At 55.3% G+C, this 20,739-nt stretch overlaps 1 protein-coding gene and 2 long non-coding RNA genes across 3 annotated transcripts; 2 read left to right on the forward strand and 1 right to left on the reverse strand.

Moving 5' to 3' along the window:
* The first annotated feature begins 2,890 nt into the window (after positions 1–2,890).
* On the forward strand, positions 2,891–9,149 carry CRABP1 (cellular retinoic acid binding protein 1). Its single transcript, XM_077874827.1, has 4 exons — positions 2,891–3,040; positions 3,499–3,677; positions 5,626–5,739; positions 8,844–9,149. The coding sequence occupies exons 1-4, from the start codon at positions 2,971–2,973 to the stop codon at positions 8,892–8,894; spliced, it is 414 nt and encodes a 137-aa protein (XP_077730953.1). The 5' UTR covers positions 2,891–2,970; the 3' UTR covers positions 8,895–9,149.
* On the reverse strand, positions 7,085–11,813 carry LOC144299315 (uncharacterized). The gene is made up of 3 exons (XR_013366019.1): positions 11,631–11,813; positions 9,451–9,526; positions 7,085–7,542 (listed from the first exon to the last, which is right to left on the reverse strand). It is a non-coding gene; the product is annotated as an uncharacterized LOC144299315 (long non-coding RNA).
* A 141-nt stretch (positions 11,814–11,954) lies between these two features.
* Positions 11,955–17,957, forward strand: LOC144299317 (uncharacterized). Its single transcript, XR_013366023.1, has 3 exons — positions 11,955–13,460; positions 14,588–15,546; positions 17,433–17,957. It is a non-coding gene; the product is annotated as an uncharacterized LOC144299317 (long non-coding RNA).
* The last annotated feature ends 2,782 nt before the right edge of the window (positions 17,958–20,739 follow it).

Genomic DNA, 20,739 nt, shown 5'->3' on the forward strand with positions numbered 1-20,739 from the left:
TTTTAGATTTTTATTCATTCATGAGAGACACACACAGAGGGAGAGGCAGAGACACAGGTAGAGAGAGAAGCAGATTCTATCCAGGGAGCCCGACGTGGAACTAAATCCCAGATCCTGGATCCCAGATCCATCTGCTGAGGGCAGATGCTCAACTGCTGAGCCACGCAGGTGTCCCCACATGGTCCTTTCTGACCATATGCCCCTAGACAGGCCTATGTCTCAACCCAGGCCTGGATAACTGCCTGCCTCCCAGGCTCCATCAGTCCACACAGTGATCACAGATGTTCTAGGTTCCCCTGTAGCTGAACAGTGGACCCTCAAGACAGGATACAGTGGTGCCAACCCAGAGCTGAGCCCAGGTCCCAGCTCAGAGAGCTGGTTGGCAAGAGTTAGTGAGCAGGAGAGTAAAGCAGGAGAAGGAACGGAGGCTGGCAGGGAAGCCCAGGCCTCGAGCTGATCTGTTACCAGCAGGGACCTGGAGGTAGGTCCTGAGGCTGGCCCCACAGGAGCCTTGCAATGGTGTTTTCTGCTCTCTCCATGCTGGGTTCCACCCCACCTCGTAAGCAGCCAGGCCAGTGACAGGAGCTTGCCCTCCTCTCCATGTGCTCCCCGGTGAAGGAGCTTCCAGGAAGGTGAGGTTTAGGGCTTCCAGGAAGTCCTGGCCCCTCCTGTACCCTGACCACCTCCATACTATATGAGTAAGAACAGGAGGCTCACAAGGACCCTAGGACCACCTCACATGTGAATGCTGAACTGGCCCGCCTTCCCCATTCCTGGACTCTGCTCCCATGCTTGGCTTGTGCTGGGAAGACTCACCATCGTCTTGCTGTCATGGCAGTCCCAGCTGGATGGTGGACCCTGTCACCTGGCACCTCTGCCCATCCCTCTGTTCCTTTACCATGATTTCTCCCCCCCTTTGCCCATCCACTGCCTCTGCTGCAAGACCTGCTGGTCACATGATGCCTTATCCATAGCCCTCTGACCATTCTCAAGGGTTTTCCCTGTGGTCCCGAGTCCCCCCTGTGGAGCCCCAGGCCCTCCCCGGCCCTGCTCTTTTTTTTAAACAGAGACTTCATGTGATTTTTTTTAAAAGATTTTATTTATTTATTCATGAGAGACACAGAGAGAGGCAGAGACATAGGCAGAGGGAGAAACAGGCTCCATGCAGGGAACCCGATGTGGGACTCCAGGATCAAGCCCTGGGCTGAAGGCAGAGGCTTAACCGCTGAGCCACCCAGATGTCCCTCCCTGGCCCTGCTCTTAAGATGCAGAAGCCTTATGGGGAGCAGTGTTGGCTGGGGTAGGGGCTTGCCTAAGCTGTGTGACACCCCTGTTTTGCCCCCTCACTGTAGAGATGCCAGTCCCTCTATGAAATGAGTCTGATTCGATGGCCACCTTATCTTCTGCCTCCCACACTCAGGATCAGCTACATAATTTGTGGATCCCAGTGCAAAATGAAAATGCACATTGTTCAAAAATGATGAAGAATTTCAAAATGAACCAACCACCAGGCTCACCTAAGCACGTGGGCCTGTGTGACTGCTGGCGTCTCAGCCCGATAAGCCCAGCCCTACCCACATCTCTTTCCAGCTGGTGACGGTCTCTCCGCCCTCTCTTATCCTCAGCTGCTTTCTAAGACAGATCCTCGGGGCCCCAGCGCGGGAGCCCAGCCCCAGCCCCCTGCAGACAGCAGAGCCCTGTTCACCAGGTGGTCAACAGAATCCTGCAGCCCTCTGGGGGTCTTCCCCCCACACGTCCTCCGGGCTGCAAAGCACTTACATCCTCTCAAAACGATGCTTATTTATGGAGCCCCACCTGGCAGAGCTTGAGCCAGAGAGGAAAAGATGAACATTCAGTCATTGCCCTATAGGAGCTCAGGTGATAGATAGCAGGGATACTATCTGGAACAAGAGCAAAATACTGGAACAAGAGCAAAACCAAACACGGATCCTGTGGGTTCAGAGAAAAACAATTGATTTGGTTAGGAAACTGAATATCACAGAAGAGAGCGTAGAGATGGACTTGAAGAAATGGGCATGATTTTAGGACCTCGGACAGGAAAGCGAAGGGGCATTCCAGGGAGAGGGCACGGCATGGGCAGAAGTGGCCTCGGGAAAGTGTGTAGCTGGCTCTAGAATCCTGAGTTGTGCAGTTTGGCTCAGGCATGGATGATGGTACTTGGGGACAGGGACTTGGGGTCAGCCATGCACGTTCCAGGCAGCCAAAAAGTGGTGTATCTTCTTGCTGGGGACACTGAAGGGGGTGTTAAGCATGGTGCACACTTGGGAGCAACGGGAGAAGATAAGGGAACCCCTCTGCAGAATGCAAGCCACACTTCTCTGCAGAACGGGCTGCTCCTACCAGGGTGCCGGTCCCGAGGCTGTGCGGCCTAGGCGGCCTCCTGCCCCTCGCGCCCTGGGCGGGGGGTCGTGGGACTGCGGCTTTCCCTCCCCTGCCATCGCTCTCATTGGTCCTGCGCGGGTGTGTGTGCGGAGGGGGGTTGCGGAATAGGATCCAGCACTGAGTGGGGGTACAGCGGCTGCGCACGCCCGTAAGGAGAGGCCGGAGTGGGGAGAGCGCGGCTCGCCACTCTGCTGGCCCCACCATACACTGCATTTTCACTTTATATTACGGTTATTCTCAAAGTGCACACAAGTAGAGAGAATGCTGCAGTGCTCCTCCACGACCCTCCCCGCCCCGCCCCGCTGCGCCCACCCTCCCCCAGGGCCGTCCCCCAGCTGCAGGAGTGCGGTCGCCAGGGGCGCAGCAGCGAGGCCGGGTGCGGGCCGCGGGGGGCGGGGGCGGAGCGGGGGCGGGGCGGGGGGCGGGGCGGGGGGCGCCCTCCCAGGGACTCCGGGCGCGCGGGCCGGGCGCCGAGCGTCAGTCTCCGCCCTGCAGCCCGCAGTGAGCCCGCCGCGCCGCAGCTGTCCGCCCGCCCGCCGCCCGCCGCCCGCCGCCCGCCGCCTCGCCATGCCCAACTTCGCCGGCACCTGGAAGATGCGCAGCAGCGAGAATTTCGACGAGCTCCTCAAGGCGCTGGGTAAGCGGGCGGGTGGGTGCGCGCCGACGAGGACGAGCGGCTCCGGGGTGCCCGGGCCCGCAGGCTCCGGGACCGGCCCAGGCGGAGGGAGTCCCCGGGGCGAGGGCGAGGGCAAGGGGAGCGTGCCGGGGCCACCCCGGGGGCGGCGGTGAGGGGAGCCCCGAAGCCGCGCGCCGTCCCCCCCACCCCCCGACGGCTCAGCCTGTCTGCGCTGGGTCAGCGCGAGGAGGACTCTCGCTGGAGTCCAAGGAGGACCAGGGACTTGCCATTTGGAGACTCGCTGTGAGGCCGGGCCCGGCCACGAATTCATCGCGCTGCGCAGGGAAAGCCACTTGCCCTCGCTGAGCCTCAGTTTCTCCTCCCGAAAATTGGGGCGAGGGTTAGGGGAGGCGCGGGAACGCTTTGCGGCCGGGGCTCGCGGCCAGGGGTCCGGTGGCGCAGCCCTCGTTGCCCTGCAGGTGTGAACGCCATGCTCAGGAAGGTGGCGGTGGCGGCGGCGTCCAAGCCGCACGTGGAGATCCGCCAGGACGGGGACCAGTTCTACATCAAGACGTCCACCACCGTGCGCACCACCGAGATCAACTTCAAGGTCGGCGAAGGCTTCGAGGAGGAGACGGTGGACGGACGCAAGTGCAGGGTGAGGCCCCAGAAGCGGGCGGCGTTCCGGGCGCGCCCCCTCCACGCCCCGGGCCGCCGCAGCCCAACGCGCCCCTGCCTCCTCCTGCAGCTGGGGCGTGCTTCCCTTGCAAGGGCGGGCAGAGAGGGTTTGCAGAGAGGGTTCTTCGTGCGAGCGGCTTGCCCTGGGCTCGGGAGAGGGGCCTCCCCAGCGCGCCCCCACCCACCCCGAGCCGCCTCCTCCGCGCTCACAGCTGCTCCCGGAGCGGCGGGGAACCCCGGGCGGCGGCGTCCGCGGGGGTGCGGGCAGGGGTGTGGATGAGGCTGCGGGTGCGGGCGCTGGTGCGGGTGCGGGGGGTGCCGGCACGGACGCGGGCGGGAGGTGGGTGCGGGGCCACGGGGGCCGTGCCGCAGCCACGTCTCCTGTCAGCCACGTCTCCTGTCGCAGGTGGAGCACCAAGCGCCCGCGCCCCCCCCAGCGCCCCTTCGGGGTCCCCGATCCCTGACCCACCCCCCCACCCCGGACACCCTGGATCCAGTTTCAGCAGCCTTGTGAGCCAGCAAGGTCGACCTCTCCGTGCGACCCTCAGCCTGGTTTCTAACGGGAAAGGCGGGATCCTTACAAAAGCAAGGCAGATTCTGGCTGGGAAGATGGATTAAGTGCTTTAGTCCTCAAGGGCCAGAGTTTTGCATTTCTATGTATATTGGCCCCAGGGATGAACCAATGGAGTGAAGCAGCGGTTGTACATTCCTTTCTCAGATGGGCAAAAATTACATCTGGTTGAATAGAATGGCCAGTTAGTCCTGTATTTTGAGCGTAGATGGAAAAATTGTCGCTGCTGCTACCACTTATTTAAAAAGTGACAAAATGTCTCCCTCTCTTTCCCGTGTGAAAAACAAAGAAATGCTAATAATGTTCCAGAAAGTGAGGAATTAAGTCTCCCCTAAGTGGTGCCTGTCTGATCTGCGGAGTGGGACTCTCTGGGCTCTGGATTTGGGAGGAGGACGCACAGACACGGCCACAGGAGCTGGCCCCCAGAACCCGAGTGGCCAGAAAGCCATGTCCAGGCTTAGAGCTGGCAGAAACTGAGCCGCTCGCCACTGCACTGTTAGAAAACACAAAAGAGTGGTTGGGGGTAGTAAGAGTGAACATCTTGGAATCACGGGGAGAAGGCCTGGCAATTGGCAGGGCTCAGGTGGGGACATCCAGCTACCGCCAGAGATGGTGATTCTGGTAAAAATCAGGTTCACACGCCGGCCTGGCAAGTGTCAGAAAGTAAATATGTGTGCATCCCGAATCGGTCTCCCACCCCAATGTCGAGCACTCTGTTTTGTGCAGACTGGGGAAAACCCCACCTCCCACCTCCAGGAGCATCAGATTGTTTTGTCTTTGGGACCTAGCCTGGAAAGTGGTTGTGTTTTTATCCTTAGAGCTAATGACACTTGGGTTTATCAGAGCAGCGAGTGTGCTGCATCTGATGAGTGCACATAGAGAGGAGGGTGTTATCCCCAACTCTGTGCAGTGGAGAGGGCTTTGGATCTGCTGGCTGTGGTGTCTGAGTGGTCCTACAATAGTACAGTTGATGGGAAAGTTCTTGTCCTTAATACCCCAATTGCTTAAAGTGATAGTCCATTCTGACATAAATTAATCACTGCGTGCTGTAAATGTCATTACTGGAGATGTAAAGCATGCCTCAAGCGTTGCTGGTTCCCCTGAGTGTGTGTGTGTGTCTGTATGTGATGGGGAAGACTTGGGGGGATACAAGGTAATATTTATTACCCATAAAACCTGTGACCGGCCGCCTCCTGAATCTGTGAACTCCATAGGGCGCAGCAGAGGGCTCTGTGCCCTGCTGACGGGGACCATGTGCTGCTTCTCTCCATAGCAGTGACTCTCCGGAGCTCACTGTTATCTCTATTCCTGCTGCCAAGACTGTAATTAATGTCACTAATGGTTTTCCTGCCCACAGAGTTTGGCCACTTGGGAGAATGAGAACAAAATCCACTGCACACAAACTCTCCTTGAGGGGGATGGCCCCAAAACCTACTGGACCCGCGAGCTGGCCAACGACGAGCTCATCCTGGTGAGGTCATGGACCCCTAAATCAACCCCACAGCCCTAGATGATGCCTACAGTGCGCCACGCAAATGCTTTACCCTGGGTTAAAATGTGAGCGGAAAGCTCGAGGTGACAGTTTAGGTCACAGGCAATCATCGTTCCATGGTGTGGTTGGGAGGAGCGTGGATCGGGGGCACAGCAGGGCTATGACAGGCTGCAGTGTCCTCCCTGTGCATCCAGTGGAGCCTTGGTGGATTCTCCGAGCTGGCCTCCCCCTTGACCCTACCCTGGCTGTGAGGCCCCAGGGATTTTCACTCTGCATAGGGATTTTTCCCCCCTTCTCACTCCTCATTTTGCTGCCAGGGAAAGATTTCAGGAATTTTAGCATGTCAGCACTGGGAGCCTCAGAGAGCATTTTTACCCTTAAACTTACCAACAACGGAGGCCTTCAGGGGCCAGGCGAGTTGTGCTGATGGGGGAAGGGTCTGAGTGAAACACCGTGTGGGGCTAGGGGAAGGGTGGGCCCCACCTGAAAGACATTCAGATTAAAACATTTTAAACATTCCTGGCCACACAAAATTCACCTGGTGAGGCCAATTTAGAAACCCCCACCGTTTAATCACACACCTCCTTGTCCTTTAGGTGTGGGGGCAAAGGAGGTTGGCCAGGACAGGGGAAGGCTCAGTCCCTCTTCTTTTGTGTTTCAGAGTAGACCAGGCTTTCCCTGCAGCAACCCCACCCCTGCCAGACCCACACACACACATGCACACACCCCCCCACATGCATGCACGCGCACACACACACACGCACCAAGTGTGCACGCACACACATGCACACACACGCAAGAAAAGGGAAAAGCTGTGTGGGTAACCAGGAAATGATATCCTTTGTTCTCCATCAGGCATATTGTTACCATGTTCCCTCCAGGACGCCTGAGGCCCCATCTTAGCAGTGTTGGGGAGGGAGCCTGCAGAGTGGGGTAGCCTCCCTGTGTGACCTGGGCGTGGCTGTAGAGTGAGGGCTGACACTAAGTCTGATCACCCGGCTGCTCTCAGCCCTGAAATTGCACGTTGATCCTGAGAGCAGACTCTGAATGGAGCCGTCTCCATTAGTTTAACTGGGGCTGTTTGATCTTAGGCTCTCCTCTTGTCCTCCTCTGCCGGATTTCATTTTGAGCACTGTCTGCTTTCATAGAGAAGGGGACTGGCTTACTTTGCAACCTAGTGAATGCTGTTTCTAGGAAGGAATACTTGATGGAATTGGAGGAGGAGTTTGAGGCTGAGATGTGGAACTTAGAGAAAAAGGAACAGAACAAAAGGTTCACTGGTACGAGAGTTCTGGAGCGTGGCTGCGGGTTGAGCAAGCTTGGCTTGCCACGAGAAAGTATGATTTTATTAACCTGGTAACATGCAAGCAACCAGAGCACACTGCTGCACGGTGCCTCCCTCCCCACCTCCACCCCTGCATCCTTCCCTGGCTCAGCCGACCAGACAACCCTCAAAGGGCACATTAATCCTTGGCATTTGAGACCTGAAATATGGGCTTTTATTTCAAGGGTTGTTATCGTTAATAAATCCAAAACGCAGGGAGATGCCATCTCCTTATAACAAGAGGCAAATTATCCTAGTTAAGTTGAAATAAGTGCTCCCCGTGCCAACAGTAAATTGTCCCCCGGGGGCTGTAAGCTGCCTTCCGTGAAAACAGAGTATCTTCCCTCAAACCACCCTGGAACATTTCTAGAGTTTCTTGCAGGAGTCTTTCAGTACGGGTGCCAGCTGAGAAAGACGTTTCAGATATGGTTGGAAATGTGATTTCTTCTTGTGTCGGCCTGTGGGAGGTGTCAGATACGAGGATGGTCAGATCCACGGAAGGAGTCAAACCCCAAACACTCCATGGTTGTAGAGCTGAGAGGTTGGCACATCTAGAGGTGAATGATGGTGGGAACCCCTGCCTTCCTCCCAGCACAGAATCAGGTGCAGACGGAGGAGGTGTCCAGAGCAAGTACACCTGGGCTGGTATGAGCAGCTAGCTCCCTACTTGGAAAAGGAGTTGGTGATGGACATTTGCTTCTGAGTATCACTCATGACTAGTATTTCCCTGAGACACACATTGGCATAATAGCACCTGCTCCTTGATTGCCTCTCAGCTTGATTGCCAGCTGACAGGCCAGGGCAGGCAAAGGTCCAGGTCTGTCCAGGCTCTCAGCCTCTCCCAGGCCTCATGCCCCTTTGAGAACTGCAGAGCTAGGGATGCTCCTACTGAACGGTGTACATCTGCAGACATGCCTGCATCAGATCTACAGAACAATTTTGATTCTTGGTTTTGTTTGTGAAACAAACATACTGAACTGCCTGTGGGAGCCCAAGAGAGCAGGCCTGTGCATAATTGCTAGTTTGGGGGAGTTTTGATAGTTTATTTACAGGCGACACCATTTTAGGGGCCAGAAGGAAAACCTCCATCTGTGGAATGGCTTGTGCCTACAGCACAGCAAACAAAGAACCGTAAAATTTTAGCTGGAAAGAGACTTTGGGATCATCCTGTTGGATTCCACCCATCTGAAACCCTTCCTTTCCACTCCAAACCAGCAAGAGGCAGGGCAGTGCCCAGTGTGCCAGCTGTATGCTGCAGAGCTGGGTCTGGGAGCCAGCACTGGGCCTTTACAGCTCAGACCAGTTTTCTGGCTTGTGGGTGACTTGAGGGGTGGGCAGCTGCTCCCTGGAAGGTGCTTCTGCGCTCTCCTCAACAAGGCCCCATCTCACTGGTCAGCACAGGACCCTTGCTCTCCTGAAGTCATGTGAAGTGACAGAGCCACTTTAGAAATGTCCAGTGTGACATCTTCCCCTTTCAGTTTAATTTTTCAAACCAAGTATTTCAGTATTCACAGGCTCCAGAAACAAAGGGAAATTACATAGAATTCTACACCACAGCTGCCTCTCTGCCAGTACGGAGCTTAAGGGAGGAAAAAAAGAAAAAGAAAAAAAGACCTTAGCAGTTAGCATGAACACATGGCACAGGAAATTGAATGTCTGTTACAAAGAGTCTTTAACGGGCCATAAGCGGCCTTATTAGTGATATGCTTTAAACGTATCTGCACAGGCATCTGCTCTGATTGCTTTTCCTTCTCTGCAGACGTTCGGCGCCGATGACGTGGTCTGCACGAGAATTTATGTTCGAGAGTGAAGGCGGCCGGCTTGCTCCTGCTTTGGGGGTGGGATGCATGTTCCCCTGAGAAATGTCCTTAGGTCTGAGTTGCCGGGGACCTTCCCTTACCCTGTTCTCCCCATGCCGGTGGTGTTGTGCCTCCCCCAGAGCCCTGTTCTCCCTGTGCTGGTGGTGTGGTGCCCCCCCCTCCCCAAAGCCTCTGTGCCCCTGCCCCTGGTGCTCTGTAGTTTGGCATCTGCATGGTTCCACCCACCATTAAACTGGTTGGCCAAATTTCAAGGCTCTTCCTTTCCTTGAGCTGCCTCTTCAGTTTCAGCATGGGTTACTGTGCACCTGCGGTCCTTGGCATTGCACTGCCCTGTGTGGTGTCTTCAGTGTCAGCCTGCTGCCTGGGTCCCCTGGGTGGAGCACACAGGCTCCTTCCAGCTGGATCTAGACTGAGATCCAGGTGTGTTTGGGCTTCACAGCATTGTCCACTAGAATTAGTCTGTGTCCTAGCAGGAGAGGGAGGGTACATTCAAAAGGTATATTGAGGGGATCCCAGCATAAAGGGATAGTTTACATAGGCACTGACCTGGATAGGATGAAGAGGATCAGAAAGGATGCGGTGGCCCTCAGACTAGCAACAGAGGAGCTGTTACCTGCTGCGCCTGCAAACAGAAGGCACACAGAACCCCAGATCATAAGAGCTAAAGCCCAGGGGAGAGGCCACCATATAGGAGCTGTGGCGGTGCGTGGAGGGACATAGCCACTGTCCAAACCATGGCCCCAGTGACCTAAGGGGTGGGAGTGGGCGTGGAGTTTGCCTCGGAACTCCACGCCCTCCCAGGGTTAAGTATCCTGACCTCCCAGCTTTCCATCTCTGATCTACCCGTGCTGCCCACTGGCCACACCCAATTGGAATCCAAGGGCCGGTGAGGTGCTGTCCTCGAGAGTCACCCTCCCTGAACACTGCCAGGCACAGAATGGATCTGAACATGTACGTGGATGACACTCCACAGTTGCCAACTCTTACATTTTAAAATCAGGAGATTTCACATAAAAATCTAGATTTCTGTTTCCTTAGGAGAAAAATTGGGAAAATCTGGCATCCTGGAACTGACATTCCCACAGGGCTAACAGCTTCCCCCCCCCCTTTTATGTGGACCTTGGATTGTCTATCTCCCCATGGTTCCTGCCCTCATGTGTGTTGTTTTCCCAGCTTCTTGGGCATATCTCTGCTCTCAGGTACATGGGTTCTTGGCGAAGCCAGGCTAGAGTTAGCTGACCAACACGTGCAGGGATGGATGAGGCCAGGAGACAGTGACCCCCAAAGAGCTCACAGTCTCATGGGGCAGATTATCTAAGGGCCAGGCACCACGACCTGAGAGTAAATGAGGACACGTTTACCTAAATCCTCACACTTCTGAAGTGCAGGTCCCCACAGTGCTCTTGCAGAACTTCAAAGTCTCCCAGATACTCTGTTGCTTACGTGGAACTGTGTGGGGAAGGGGGTCTTCTGCTGAATCTTGAACACAGCTCACATCCTACAACCTGCAGTCTAGGGATGGTCTGGGCTGTGCTGCCCTCCATGCACACCAACAGCTCTGGTAGCAACTGTTTCTCAGCCCCATCCACTAGGCCCTGGTGTATCAGAGCAGGGCTGGATTATGGGTAAAAGAGACTCTAACACTGGGCTATACACTCTCTCCAGGACCCTGAGTGACCTCTGCATGTCCCAGAACTTCTCAAAACCCTTCATGGGAACAGCCTGAGTGCCACCTGGACAGTGGGTACAGACACCATGACATACTTAACATTTTGCTCCAGGTCCACACTCAGTCCAACATGAGTTTCCTATAGCAGAGAGCAAGTGTTAGAGGTATTGCTTGATGGCTTCCTGCAGGAAGGGGGTCAAGTTGGGCCTGTAAGGATAGGGAGCACCTGGCCTGGTGTGCGGTGGAGAGGAAGGCTGCATGGATGGCTAACCTGCACAAGGATGTCAGACTAGAGGGAGGTGAGGGGCCCAAGCTGGCCACAAAAGAAAGGGTGAAAGTCAGGTCGGCATAGAGACGGGGCTGGCGTGTCTGTACTGCACTACGGGTGCTGGGAGCTCCGCAATGGGGACGGACAGAGTGAAGCCTCAGACGTCTTGGGGTATATACTTCTGGGCTCTTCTCCGGATCTAGCCCAAAGGGGGCAGGTCCGGGTGGAAGGGCAGGTGCAGGAGGGCCTTCCCCTTTCCTGACCGGGATTTAGGGTGTCTCCATCACGTTCTTTAGTCACAGGGCACATGGGGCACGTCTGGCACACATGTATCCTTCTCTTTAGGGGGTGGGTGGGGTGGGGTGGGGAGGCCAGAGGGAGGGAGAGTCCCCGGCGACTCCAGGCTGAGCGCAGCGGCCGACGTGGGGCTGGACGTCCCCACCCTGCCGTCGGGACCCGAACGGAAATCGAGTCCCAGGCCGAGGCCCCAACGCGGGCACCTCTGGACGCCCGGGTCACCCGCAGCACGTGCACCGTGTCCCCACTGACTCTGGAGCGCCGAGCTCCCCAGAGCCTGGTGCACACACACTGCCTGGCACATACGGGGGACGAAAACCCACGCGGTGTCACTGTCCTCAGTCATCTACAACACTGCTCCCAACTCACTGCCGCCCTCGCATCCCCGCGCTCGAGCTCTGGGAGGTCCAACTCCGCCCGGCAGTCAAGGCCCACCCCCACCCCCACCCCCTGCTTGGCCTAGCCAGGCACAACAGAAAAGGCAAGGGCTACCTCCTGGGCACACCTTCAGGTTGCCAGTGCTAGAAACCGAAACACAGCCAACTTCGGCTCCACGGCAGCACCGGCAAACCTCGACGACACCGGGCAGGTGGGGCCGCCACGAAGCCAGACCCCTCAGCCCATCCCTCCATTTGGGTTTCCTGCGCAGCGGTCCGGTCACATGACCGCCCGAACCAATCACCGCTGGGGGCGGGGCCCCAGACCGCATCACGTGACCACAGCGGGGCGGGGCCAAAGCGTGGGCGGAGCCAGAAGGCGGCGGTGGGGCGCCCCGGCATGGCTGGGCCATGGGGTTTGGGGTGAAGGGTCAGTATGCTGGGCTTCCCCGACGCCCGTGAGCCCGGCTGTGCGGCGCCGGTCCGAAGTTGCTCCTGCGTCTGGGCCTTGGCTGGTTCGCGTTTCCAAGACCCGAGCCCGCCCGCTTGGGGCCCCCTCCGCGGCCCCCTCCGCGGCCCCCTCCCGCCTCTGTGGCCCCGTCGCCTGGCCCCTCCCGGCCGGGTCTCCCACTCTCTGGCCCCGCCCCTCGGGCCCTGGCCCCGCCCCTCGGGCCCTGGCCCCGCCTCTCCGGCCCTGGCCCCGCCTCTCTGGCCCGGCCCGCCTGGTGCTCCGTAGCACCTGCGGCTTGTCTGACCGCTGGAAGAGCCGAGAGTCCCTGGGCCCTGTCCCCGAGGCCAGGCGGCGCAGAGGACACGCGTTACCTGCTCCGTCTGGGGGGCAGGCGGCCAACATCCCAACCCCATTTAGGAGAAACGGGAAGGTTTCGGCTGGTCGCCTGCCCTGGTGTCTCCTGCCCTCTCCCTGCCCACCTCCCATAGTGGAGGCCCCGAAGGCCCCGAAGGGCACCGCTGCACCCTGCGTGGAGTTGACCATGAGACTTAGGGGAGGTCGGCTCCGGGCTTGGATGCCGGGAGCAGAGCCCAGGAGGTAACCCCCGCCTGTGGCAGAGTGTGGAGTGAGAGCCAATACCTGGAGCTGGTGCAGCCATCTTACACCCCTGAGGAAGACGCCGAGAGAATCTCGGAGATGCCAGCCCAAGTCGCTGAGATAATACAGTCCCCACCCCTCTTTGAGGGTATTGCTGTGTGATTAAGGGGAAAAAAGGACAAGAAAAAAGCCCTTTGTTTAAGCCTGTTATACAGTGGCTTCCATACTTGGAAGTAACACAATCATCACTAATAGGCGGAGGCAACAGAAGGTCAGAGGCCTGTCTGGCTGGCAGATGTCCAGGAAGTCTTGTGTTCATGACACTGCCACACAGTGGCACTACACAATGTGCTGTCCCCCTCCAGGAAAGTGATGCTGAAGTATCTTATGCAAGACCCCATTCATATGGTAACATCTTCCTCACTGCCCTCTTCAACCCCTTCCGGTCACCATGGCAACTGGTACCGGAAGTGAGCAGCAAGGATGCATCAGAGAAGATGCGGGCTACAAGCTTAGGAAGGTGGCCTGCACAGCACCAACCTGACCCGCTCTGGCCCCTCAGAGATGTTAGCCCACTCCAGCTGGGTGCACTCCGGCCACCTTCCTGCCTTCTTGGTACCCTTGCCGTACCTGCGTACCTGCCCGTTAGGGCCAACAACGGCCTCCGTCATGTTGGAAACATGCCTTGCATCTGTGTCTGCCCTCCCTACTATCTAGGATACACTGTGCTCCAAGGTGTATGTCATTGGGAGAAAATCTGTCTTCACGGAGTCTCTGGAGAGTTCCTTGCATGGGACCTGGAGTGCATGTGAAATTCTCTTCTACTGCACACTTGTAAATTGCACAGACCGCTGTGCTTATCCCAGCCTTCAAGCTGCTCCATCATCAGCATCCCAGGTGTGGATAGCTAGAACCCAGGGCACAAGTCCGCCGGGGTCGTTGTTCAGGGGCTTGTCAAGATCGGAGGTTCTCTCTCTACAGTGCCCTGTCTTTATTTATTCATTTATTTTTAACTCTTATAGAAAATTTGAAGTATCTGCTGCAGTAAATAGTATAATGATTCCATGCACCTATTACCCACTTCAACAATCTTTGTCTCCAATCTTGTTTCATGTACACTCCCCACTCTTGGATTACTTTGAAGCAAATCCTAGACAATTTATGATTTCATCTATAAATATTTCAGTGTATGTCACTAAAAGTTGATAATTACCTTAAAAGTAACCATGATTATCATACCTTAAAGATTAAACGTAATTCCTAATATCATCAAATATCCTTCCAATATTCAAAGCTTCCTGATTGTCTCATAACTTCCTTTGCCTGATTGTTCAAATCGGGTTTGTAAAGGAGAGTACTTTGTGATTGATTCATCTTTCTTTTAAGTCTCTTTGGATCTCTAATTCCCCCTCACCCCACCACCACCTCCTTTTATTTTTAGGTGTGTTTGTTGGAGAGATTGGTTTTTGTCCTGTAAAGTTTCTCACAGTCTGGATTTTTATGGTTACATTTCCGCGGTGTTGTTTGCTGTATTTCTTGTAAAACAGTGGGTATGTCTAGAAGTTCAGGCAGATTCAGGCTTGATTTTTCTTGTGAGACTGCAGCAGAGGCCGTGTGTGCAGACCTCCCTAGGGGACTCGGAAGGTCCAGTTCCTCTCCGTGCTGTCAGCAGCCAGCGGTGGTGGCTGCCGAGATCCATGGCTTCACTGGAGGTTAGGACACAGGGTATCCTAAAGCCAGCATTTCTTCATTTATAGCTAGATACTTCCACGAGAAGTGAAGCCCCCTCATCTACCATGTGGTGATCCTGCCGGGTGGGTTACATGGGACAAGCAGGAGATGTGTTGGATTCTTCTCTGTACCTACTACTTTTCAAAGTAAGGAGTTGGTTCTCCTGTCATTCTTCAAAGGGAACCAATGCATTTTGGTGTTTTGGGTTTTGCTGTTTTTTTTTTTTTAACTTTTTTGGGGGTGTCACTATGAATTTGTAGATTGAAATATGTTTGCCTTTCGCTCCCCTGCAGGTGCTGTCCACGATTGGCCAGCAGAAGCCTCTTTGAACTTACTCCGAAGCCTTTGGTAGGAGCCTTGTTGTTTTTGAGAATGTCCTTGCCGTTTGTGTGACAAGAATCCCCTTGTTCGTTGGGTATGTGTCCTGTGTCAGCCCTGCTGTCGGGAGGCAGCATCCAGGGCCGGGAGAGGGCTCTAGTTTTGATTCTAAGATAGAAGCAGAGTCTGAGCAGTCTGAGAGCAGAGTCTGAAGGCCAGAGGCAGGCCACAAGCACAAGAGCTACTCCGTCCTTCGTCTGTACTGTCTTTTGCCCAAGACGGCGCTAACAACTTTCAGATGTTCCCAGCACTGTGGGCGGCTGGTCCTCTTCCCTTGGACTCAGGAATCCGAGCCGTTTCTGACCAGCCCCTTGGTGCAGGGGCCTCAGTGGAGGCAGAAGCTTCCAAGAGCATGTGACTCTATGGGCAGGGGTCACTTCCAATCAAACTCTTACCTCGGGGAGGAGGGTTTCCTGGGCCTGTTGCTTAGTCGGAATATGGAGCTTAGTTTCTGGGCAAAGAGCAAATTCTCACAAGGATTCTGCAAACATTACATGTTCTATCCCTGACAAGTGGATCGTTTATCCTTCTGGAAAGGCTACCTACAGGACTTGGAGAAATTTACTTAACAGCAAAACAGATGACAGCCATAGCTTTCTAATTCCATCGGTTCTTACCAGAGGGAGAGACCTATCAATCATGGTGCATAGGGGGGAGGGGGTCTCAGGCTAAAGTGAGGCTTCGCCAGGTCTCACAGAGCAGCTGTACCGCGGGGAACAGGATTTCGGGATGCCAGCAAAAACAACATTCGCTTCAGAAACAATGTGTAGGAAATATTTATGGAGTCATGAACTCTTGCAAAGAATATAATGAAAGGCAAAAACTCGGAGAAAGTTGGAGAAAAAAATCCAGTTCTCAGAAACGCATGGGATAGGTAATGAGTTTTTTTCTCTTCTCTACTGTCAGGAGAAGGTTCAGAAAGATATTAAGTTCCCTTTGAACATCTTTTTAAAACATAAACGTGTGCTGTGATTGGATTCAGAGAGCATGTCAGGGAGCAGAGGTATCAATCCCGGTTCTGCCCCTGCCCTCCCGAGACTCTGGGCCTCTGCCTGCCCCTCTGCACAAAGCTGGGGGACAGAGGCTTGACTGGCTGCGCAGGACAGGCAGACAGAGCCCACAGCATCCACCCCTGGGGGGACGGTCACTTTGACCACGACAGTCATGGGATTCTCTGTGGCTATTTAATGGAATGAGGCGGTCCTACATGTCCTGTTGTGGAAAGATGCTCAAGCTATGTGAAGTTTGACCAAAAATGAGCGATGGTGATTCTTGTTTAGTGGGGGGGGACAACTATATGGTCCACTCTTTCCAGGAAAAACACAAGACCCTAGATTACACACACCACACTGAACAGCAGTTACCTCTGAGGATTGGGTGTGTTTATTCGTTATTTCTGTATTGTTGGAAGTCATTTAGAATGGGCATTATTACTTTGGAAATTTAAAACACATTTTCATTTAGAAAGTGAGAGAATCTGATCCCCTATGTTTGGGCTGGAGTCCATGAATCTGAATTTTCGTGAATTTTCTTGTTCCCCAAGTGATTTCAGATAGACCACCTAAACTAAGGGTCACAGAGTTCTCTTGCGGGTTGAACACTATCCACCCTCTGCTCCCCAGAAAGTATTTGCCTTGTGACTTTGGAAACAGGCAGAGAAGGACCAAATGGGAGAAAAGGAAGGAAAACACTGTGCTGGAGGCATGACCAATGACCTGCAAGGTGTCAGCTCCAGCCTGTGGCTGCACGGCAGTCCTGGGGCCTGCATAGGACCTGCGTCACTGGGTTCCCCATTGTGGCAAGAACGCGGGGTTCAGAGTGGTCATGCCCTTGGAGTGAGTCGCCCGGTTGGTAAATGGCAGAGCTACGGTTACAATCCTGGGTGATCTGAACCTGGAGCCCGTGCACCTTACATTGCATTACCTGTCAGGGACATGAAGTATTTCCCCTACTGGGATCAAGGGTTTTGTTTGCAGTTTAACAGTATCAGATCGCTTCTATGGAAAAGGACGGAGGGAGAAGGCCTAGCAGTTAGTACCTAGGCCTCACTGTGCACAGGATCCCGTACTAAGCACTGTTCATAGCATTCCTTTTAATCCTACGGGAAACCAGCCAAGAAGGCAGTTTCCACCCCCATTTCACAGGCAATCAAACTGAGGCTTAGAGATGGAATAACTTTGCCCCAAATGAATGAGTTGGTGGTGGGGTTGAACCTAGGTCTTCCATGTGAAGAGAAGCAGACAAAGAGCAGGAAATGGAAAGAAAAGACAGACAAGTGGGTTGTTCTGTCTCTGTTCCCCGAGTCTCCTTGGGACTCCCGTTTCTCAGCGCTGTCATCACCCCACATGGCAGTCCTGGGGGCCTTCCCGCCAGCCCAGCACTGCTGGGCCGCCAGCCAGCCTCCCTCCCTCCCAGGGTGCATTTCCTTTGCCTACATAGATAGGTATCCAGTTTCACCAAAGGCCCCCAACTCCTGGATCTGGTTTTAATCAGGAGCTCCAGCTGAGCCCTGGAGCAATTGCTGGCTGTCCTCAGCAAGGCCCAGATGGAGCCCAGCCACCTTCTCTTCCCCAGAGGGCTCCTGGGGAAAGGCGCTTGATTTCTAGAGCTCTGGCTTTGGGTGGTGGCCCTCTGGACACAGCATTCAAGGCCCTTCCTTCAGGCAATGTCTGCAGAGGCTGGGAGATACGCAGGATCAGGCCAACAGCCTCTCTTTACCTAGTGGAGGGCTCTCATTCCTCGGTGATTGTTCAATTGCAGATCTCACCTGCATCTCCTCCTCCCTTCCTGGAAGTGCAAAGTGGCCATACGTGCTGTGCTTGAGGAATCTGTCTTTGGCCAGAAGAGAGAGACAAGGAATCACAACTGAAAACCTGCATGACCACGTCTGAGGCAGAAGCCACAGTTCTGTGGGCACATGAGGAGCTCATGACTTATCCTGGCCAGTTCATGGAGGAGTAGGGTTTGGACGAGGAAATGAAGGTGAGGAGGAGTTCTCCAGGCCGTACTGCAGCACCAAGGAAAGGAAAGTGTGCTGGACATTGCAAACGCCAGCAGTCATCCACATGGCCACCTCTGTGTGGATTAGATAAAGGAGCCCCTTCAAGGCAGACACAGAAGGCATCCCATCCCCCGTTTGTGCAGTGCACAAACTACGCAACTGTGCTAGTGGCCCTGGGAGGAGGCCTTGGCAGCTAAATTTTGTTTGTCTTTCACATCTTCTTTCCCCTCCTGGTTATGGACCCCCCTCACCTTTTCTTTAAATGAAGTGATTCTGTGTGGTTACAGTGAGGCTCTCAATCCCAACCTGGGGTCGGCATTTGGTTCAGTCATGGCCAGCCAGTCAGAATACCACATCTTCATGGCCGTGGCGATTGGTTCTGAGAAGGGCATGTGAACCAGGCTGGGCCAGTGAGACCCTTCTGTGTGATTACAGTCCACACATTCAGGGAGGGATGCCCTCTTTCCACTGGGTTTGCTGGGTCTGACTGCTACGGGTAGAGCTTTCGAGACATCGGGTGTTACTTTTGAGAAGCTTCTGCCTGAAAAATGAAGCCAACACGGAAAAATACACAGCTGAGAGATCAGGAGAAAGAGAATTCTGCTATTGTTTGATATTCTTTAAACTCACTCCTAGAACATTCCACGTACAAGAACCAGTAATTTCCCTTTTTGTTTAATCTAGTTTGAGTTTTTATGCCTACAATCAAAAGAACTAACTATTATGGAAAGAATTGCTGGGATTCCAGCCAGTGGACACAGAGCCTTCAGAGCTTTGGAAATCCAAACCCAGAAAGCTCTGGCTGGGGCCTCGACGTTTCTAAATCAAGAGCCGGGGATGAGAACACGGCATGGGGACCAGATGGGCTCCACTCAAAACCTTTCCCAGGTGGCATCCCCTGTGTGCTTGCTGCTGCCCCGGGAGCCAAGGGGGGCTGGGCAGCTGAGGCACAGGCTTGGTACCTGGTACACGGTAAGGCTGGTGATGAGCTTGGGGTGCACTGGGGTCCGGCAGTCTGGGGAGGACCAGCAGGGGATGGCTGCCTTGTGAGTTGGCAGGAAGAATGTCTTCGGTGAGCTCCTGGGAAATCTGACGGGACTCAGGACTCGTTTTGTGTAATGCAATCCACTCTCATGCCCCTGGGCCTTTGTATGTGCTGATCCCTCAGCCTAGGACCCCACCCCCTGACTTCGTCCATCTGGCAAACTTCTAGTCTGCCTCTGAAATTCAGCTTGAGGGGTACCTCTTCTGGGCAGTTGTAGACATGCCCACAAATCTCCTGCCTCTCCTCCCCATGAGAGACCCACTGCGTGTCCATGTACCTTGAATCAGTTTGGCCTTACAGCTCTGACTCTGACCAGTCATAAGTGTTGGAGGGGACGCTGTGTGTCTTCAGAGGCTACGTCATCAAAGGCAGTGCAGCATCTGTCTTGTTCACTTGGGGCATTCATCCCTGAGTCCCTGAGATGCCGTGTAGGAAGTCTGAGGCCACCACACTGCAGAGCCCACCCAGAGGCCTTTAAGGGGCAGTGGAGCCCCTTCTTCAGCCGGCCCAGTAGTTCCTCAGGCATCACGAGGCAGGCAGGAGGCAGCCCCCCAGTGCCCGCCCCCCATTCCTGCGCCCTAGAATCTGCAGACACACACAGGTTCTTCTGGAGCAAAAGATAACTGGAACTCCACCCGAGTCCTTCAGGCAAACTCAGTGCTTTCTCCTCTGGTTTTCTTTTCCTCCTGAGTCCCTGGAATGTGGCTCCAGCAGAGCCCTGACCACACTGGCTGTAACCGTCTCAGTGCACACCCGTCTCCTCTGCTGTACTATGTGGTCCTGGGAGATAGGGGGCCCGGGGGCAGGAGACAGGGACAGGTCTCCATCTCCGTGTTTCCCTGCCGGGGAACGGCACTCACGAGGTGTTAGCAGAGGGAGAGGGAGGGACAGTGGCTGGGGGAAGTTCTATGCAAGCTCCGTGGTCACAGATGGCCAGCCAGGTGGGCAACGCAGGCTGTGGGCGGTGACCCTGGAGGTCAGGGTGAGGCCCACGACAAGTATGATGGCAAATGAAGCCATTGCAGTAAATGCTGCCTCAGGCTCCTTCTGTCTGCACCAACCCTGGGCAGCACCAGTCCCAGGGACTGGAGAGGGCAAGCCCCAACGTGGGCGGAGAGATGTGGGCCAGCTGGCCTGCCTGGAACATTTCCTGGGAGACTCCCCTGTAGAAACAGAGGCACGATGAGCATTTTCAGCTATGGATCTGGTCGTCGTGATCCTCAGGGGCAATTCTTGGCTTGCTGAGCAGAACCGGGGATGAGCTCTCAGGGGTTCATGTGTGCTTGAAGCTGAGAGGCCTGCCGGGGGGAGCTGAAGGCTCAGGCCCAGAGAACCTGTGAGCGTCTTCTCTCAGGAAACCTGCCCAGGATGTTAGCATTAGCAGACAGTTCTCCCCGCTGCTGGTGCTGCCCTGAGTTAGGAGGGGAGCTGGGGCAGATCCGCCTCTGGATCTCGGGACAGGAGGGCTGCCCCAGGCTTTCCCAGGGATGTGGGTGCTCTTGCTGGAGTCTCCGATCGCCCTAGGGGTCTCAGGATGGGGATACTTGAAGACAGGGAAGACAAGAATCCTTGAGGCGCTGTGTGTGGGAAGAATCACAACTGTTGACACTTAGGTCCCAGCAGAACTTCTCGGGGAGACGGGAGCACCCCGCCTGCTAGCCTGCAAGGTGCAGGTGCGGATGGCTTCAGTAGGGCAAGCGGCAGTCTGCTGTGAGGTCCCCAAAGGGGTGGCGGGCCAGCGAGGCCAGGCAGAGACCTCTGGGCCGAGGCCTCTGTGACCCCTCGGTGGCCCCACATCTGTGGCTGACCAGCTGCGGCCCTGGACACCCGCCTCCTGAGTCCACGCTTTCCCTGGCACTCCCTGGAGTCCAGCAAGAGCAACAAGGGATCGTGTCCAGAGATGGGGTGGCCCCGGGACCGTCTGCCGCCCCCTGCGTGCAGTGTCCAGTACGGAGCGTGTGTGCAGGGTCGGGGGCACTCCCTCCTGCAGGCGGCGGGCAGGCCAGGCTGCGAGCTGAGGC

Source organism: Canis aureus, chromosome 2 (assembly GCF_053574225.1).
Source record: "Canis aureus isolate CA01 chromosome 2, VMU_Caureus_v.1.0, whole genome shotgun sequence".
Lineage (NCBI taxonomy): Eukaryota > Metazoa > Chordata > Mammalia > Carnivora > Canidae > Canis > Canis aureus.

Coding starts and splice junctions, on each gene's coding strand:
- CRABP1 (XM_077874827.1), top strand. CDS start 2,971: ATGCCCAACTTCGCCGGCACCTGGAAGATGCGCAGCAGCGAGAATTTC. Junction 3,041..3,498: donor CGAGCTCCTCAAGGCGCTGG/GTAAGCGGGCGG, acceptor GTTGCCCTGCAG/GTGTGAACGCCATGCTCAGG. Junction 3,678..5,625: donor TGGACGGACGCAAGTGCAGG/GTGAGGCCCCAG, acceptor TCCTGCCCACAG/AGTTTGGCCACTTGGGAGAA.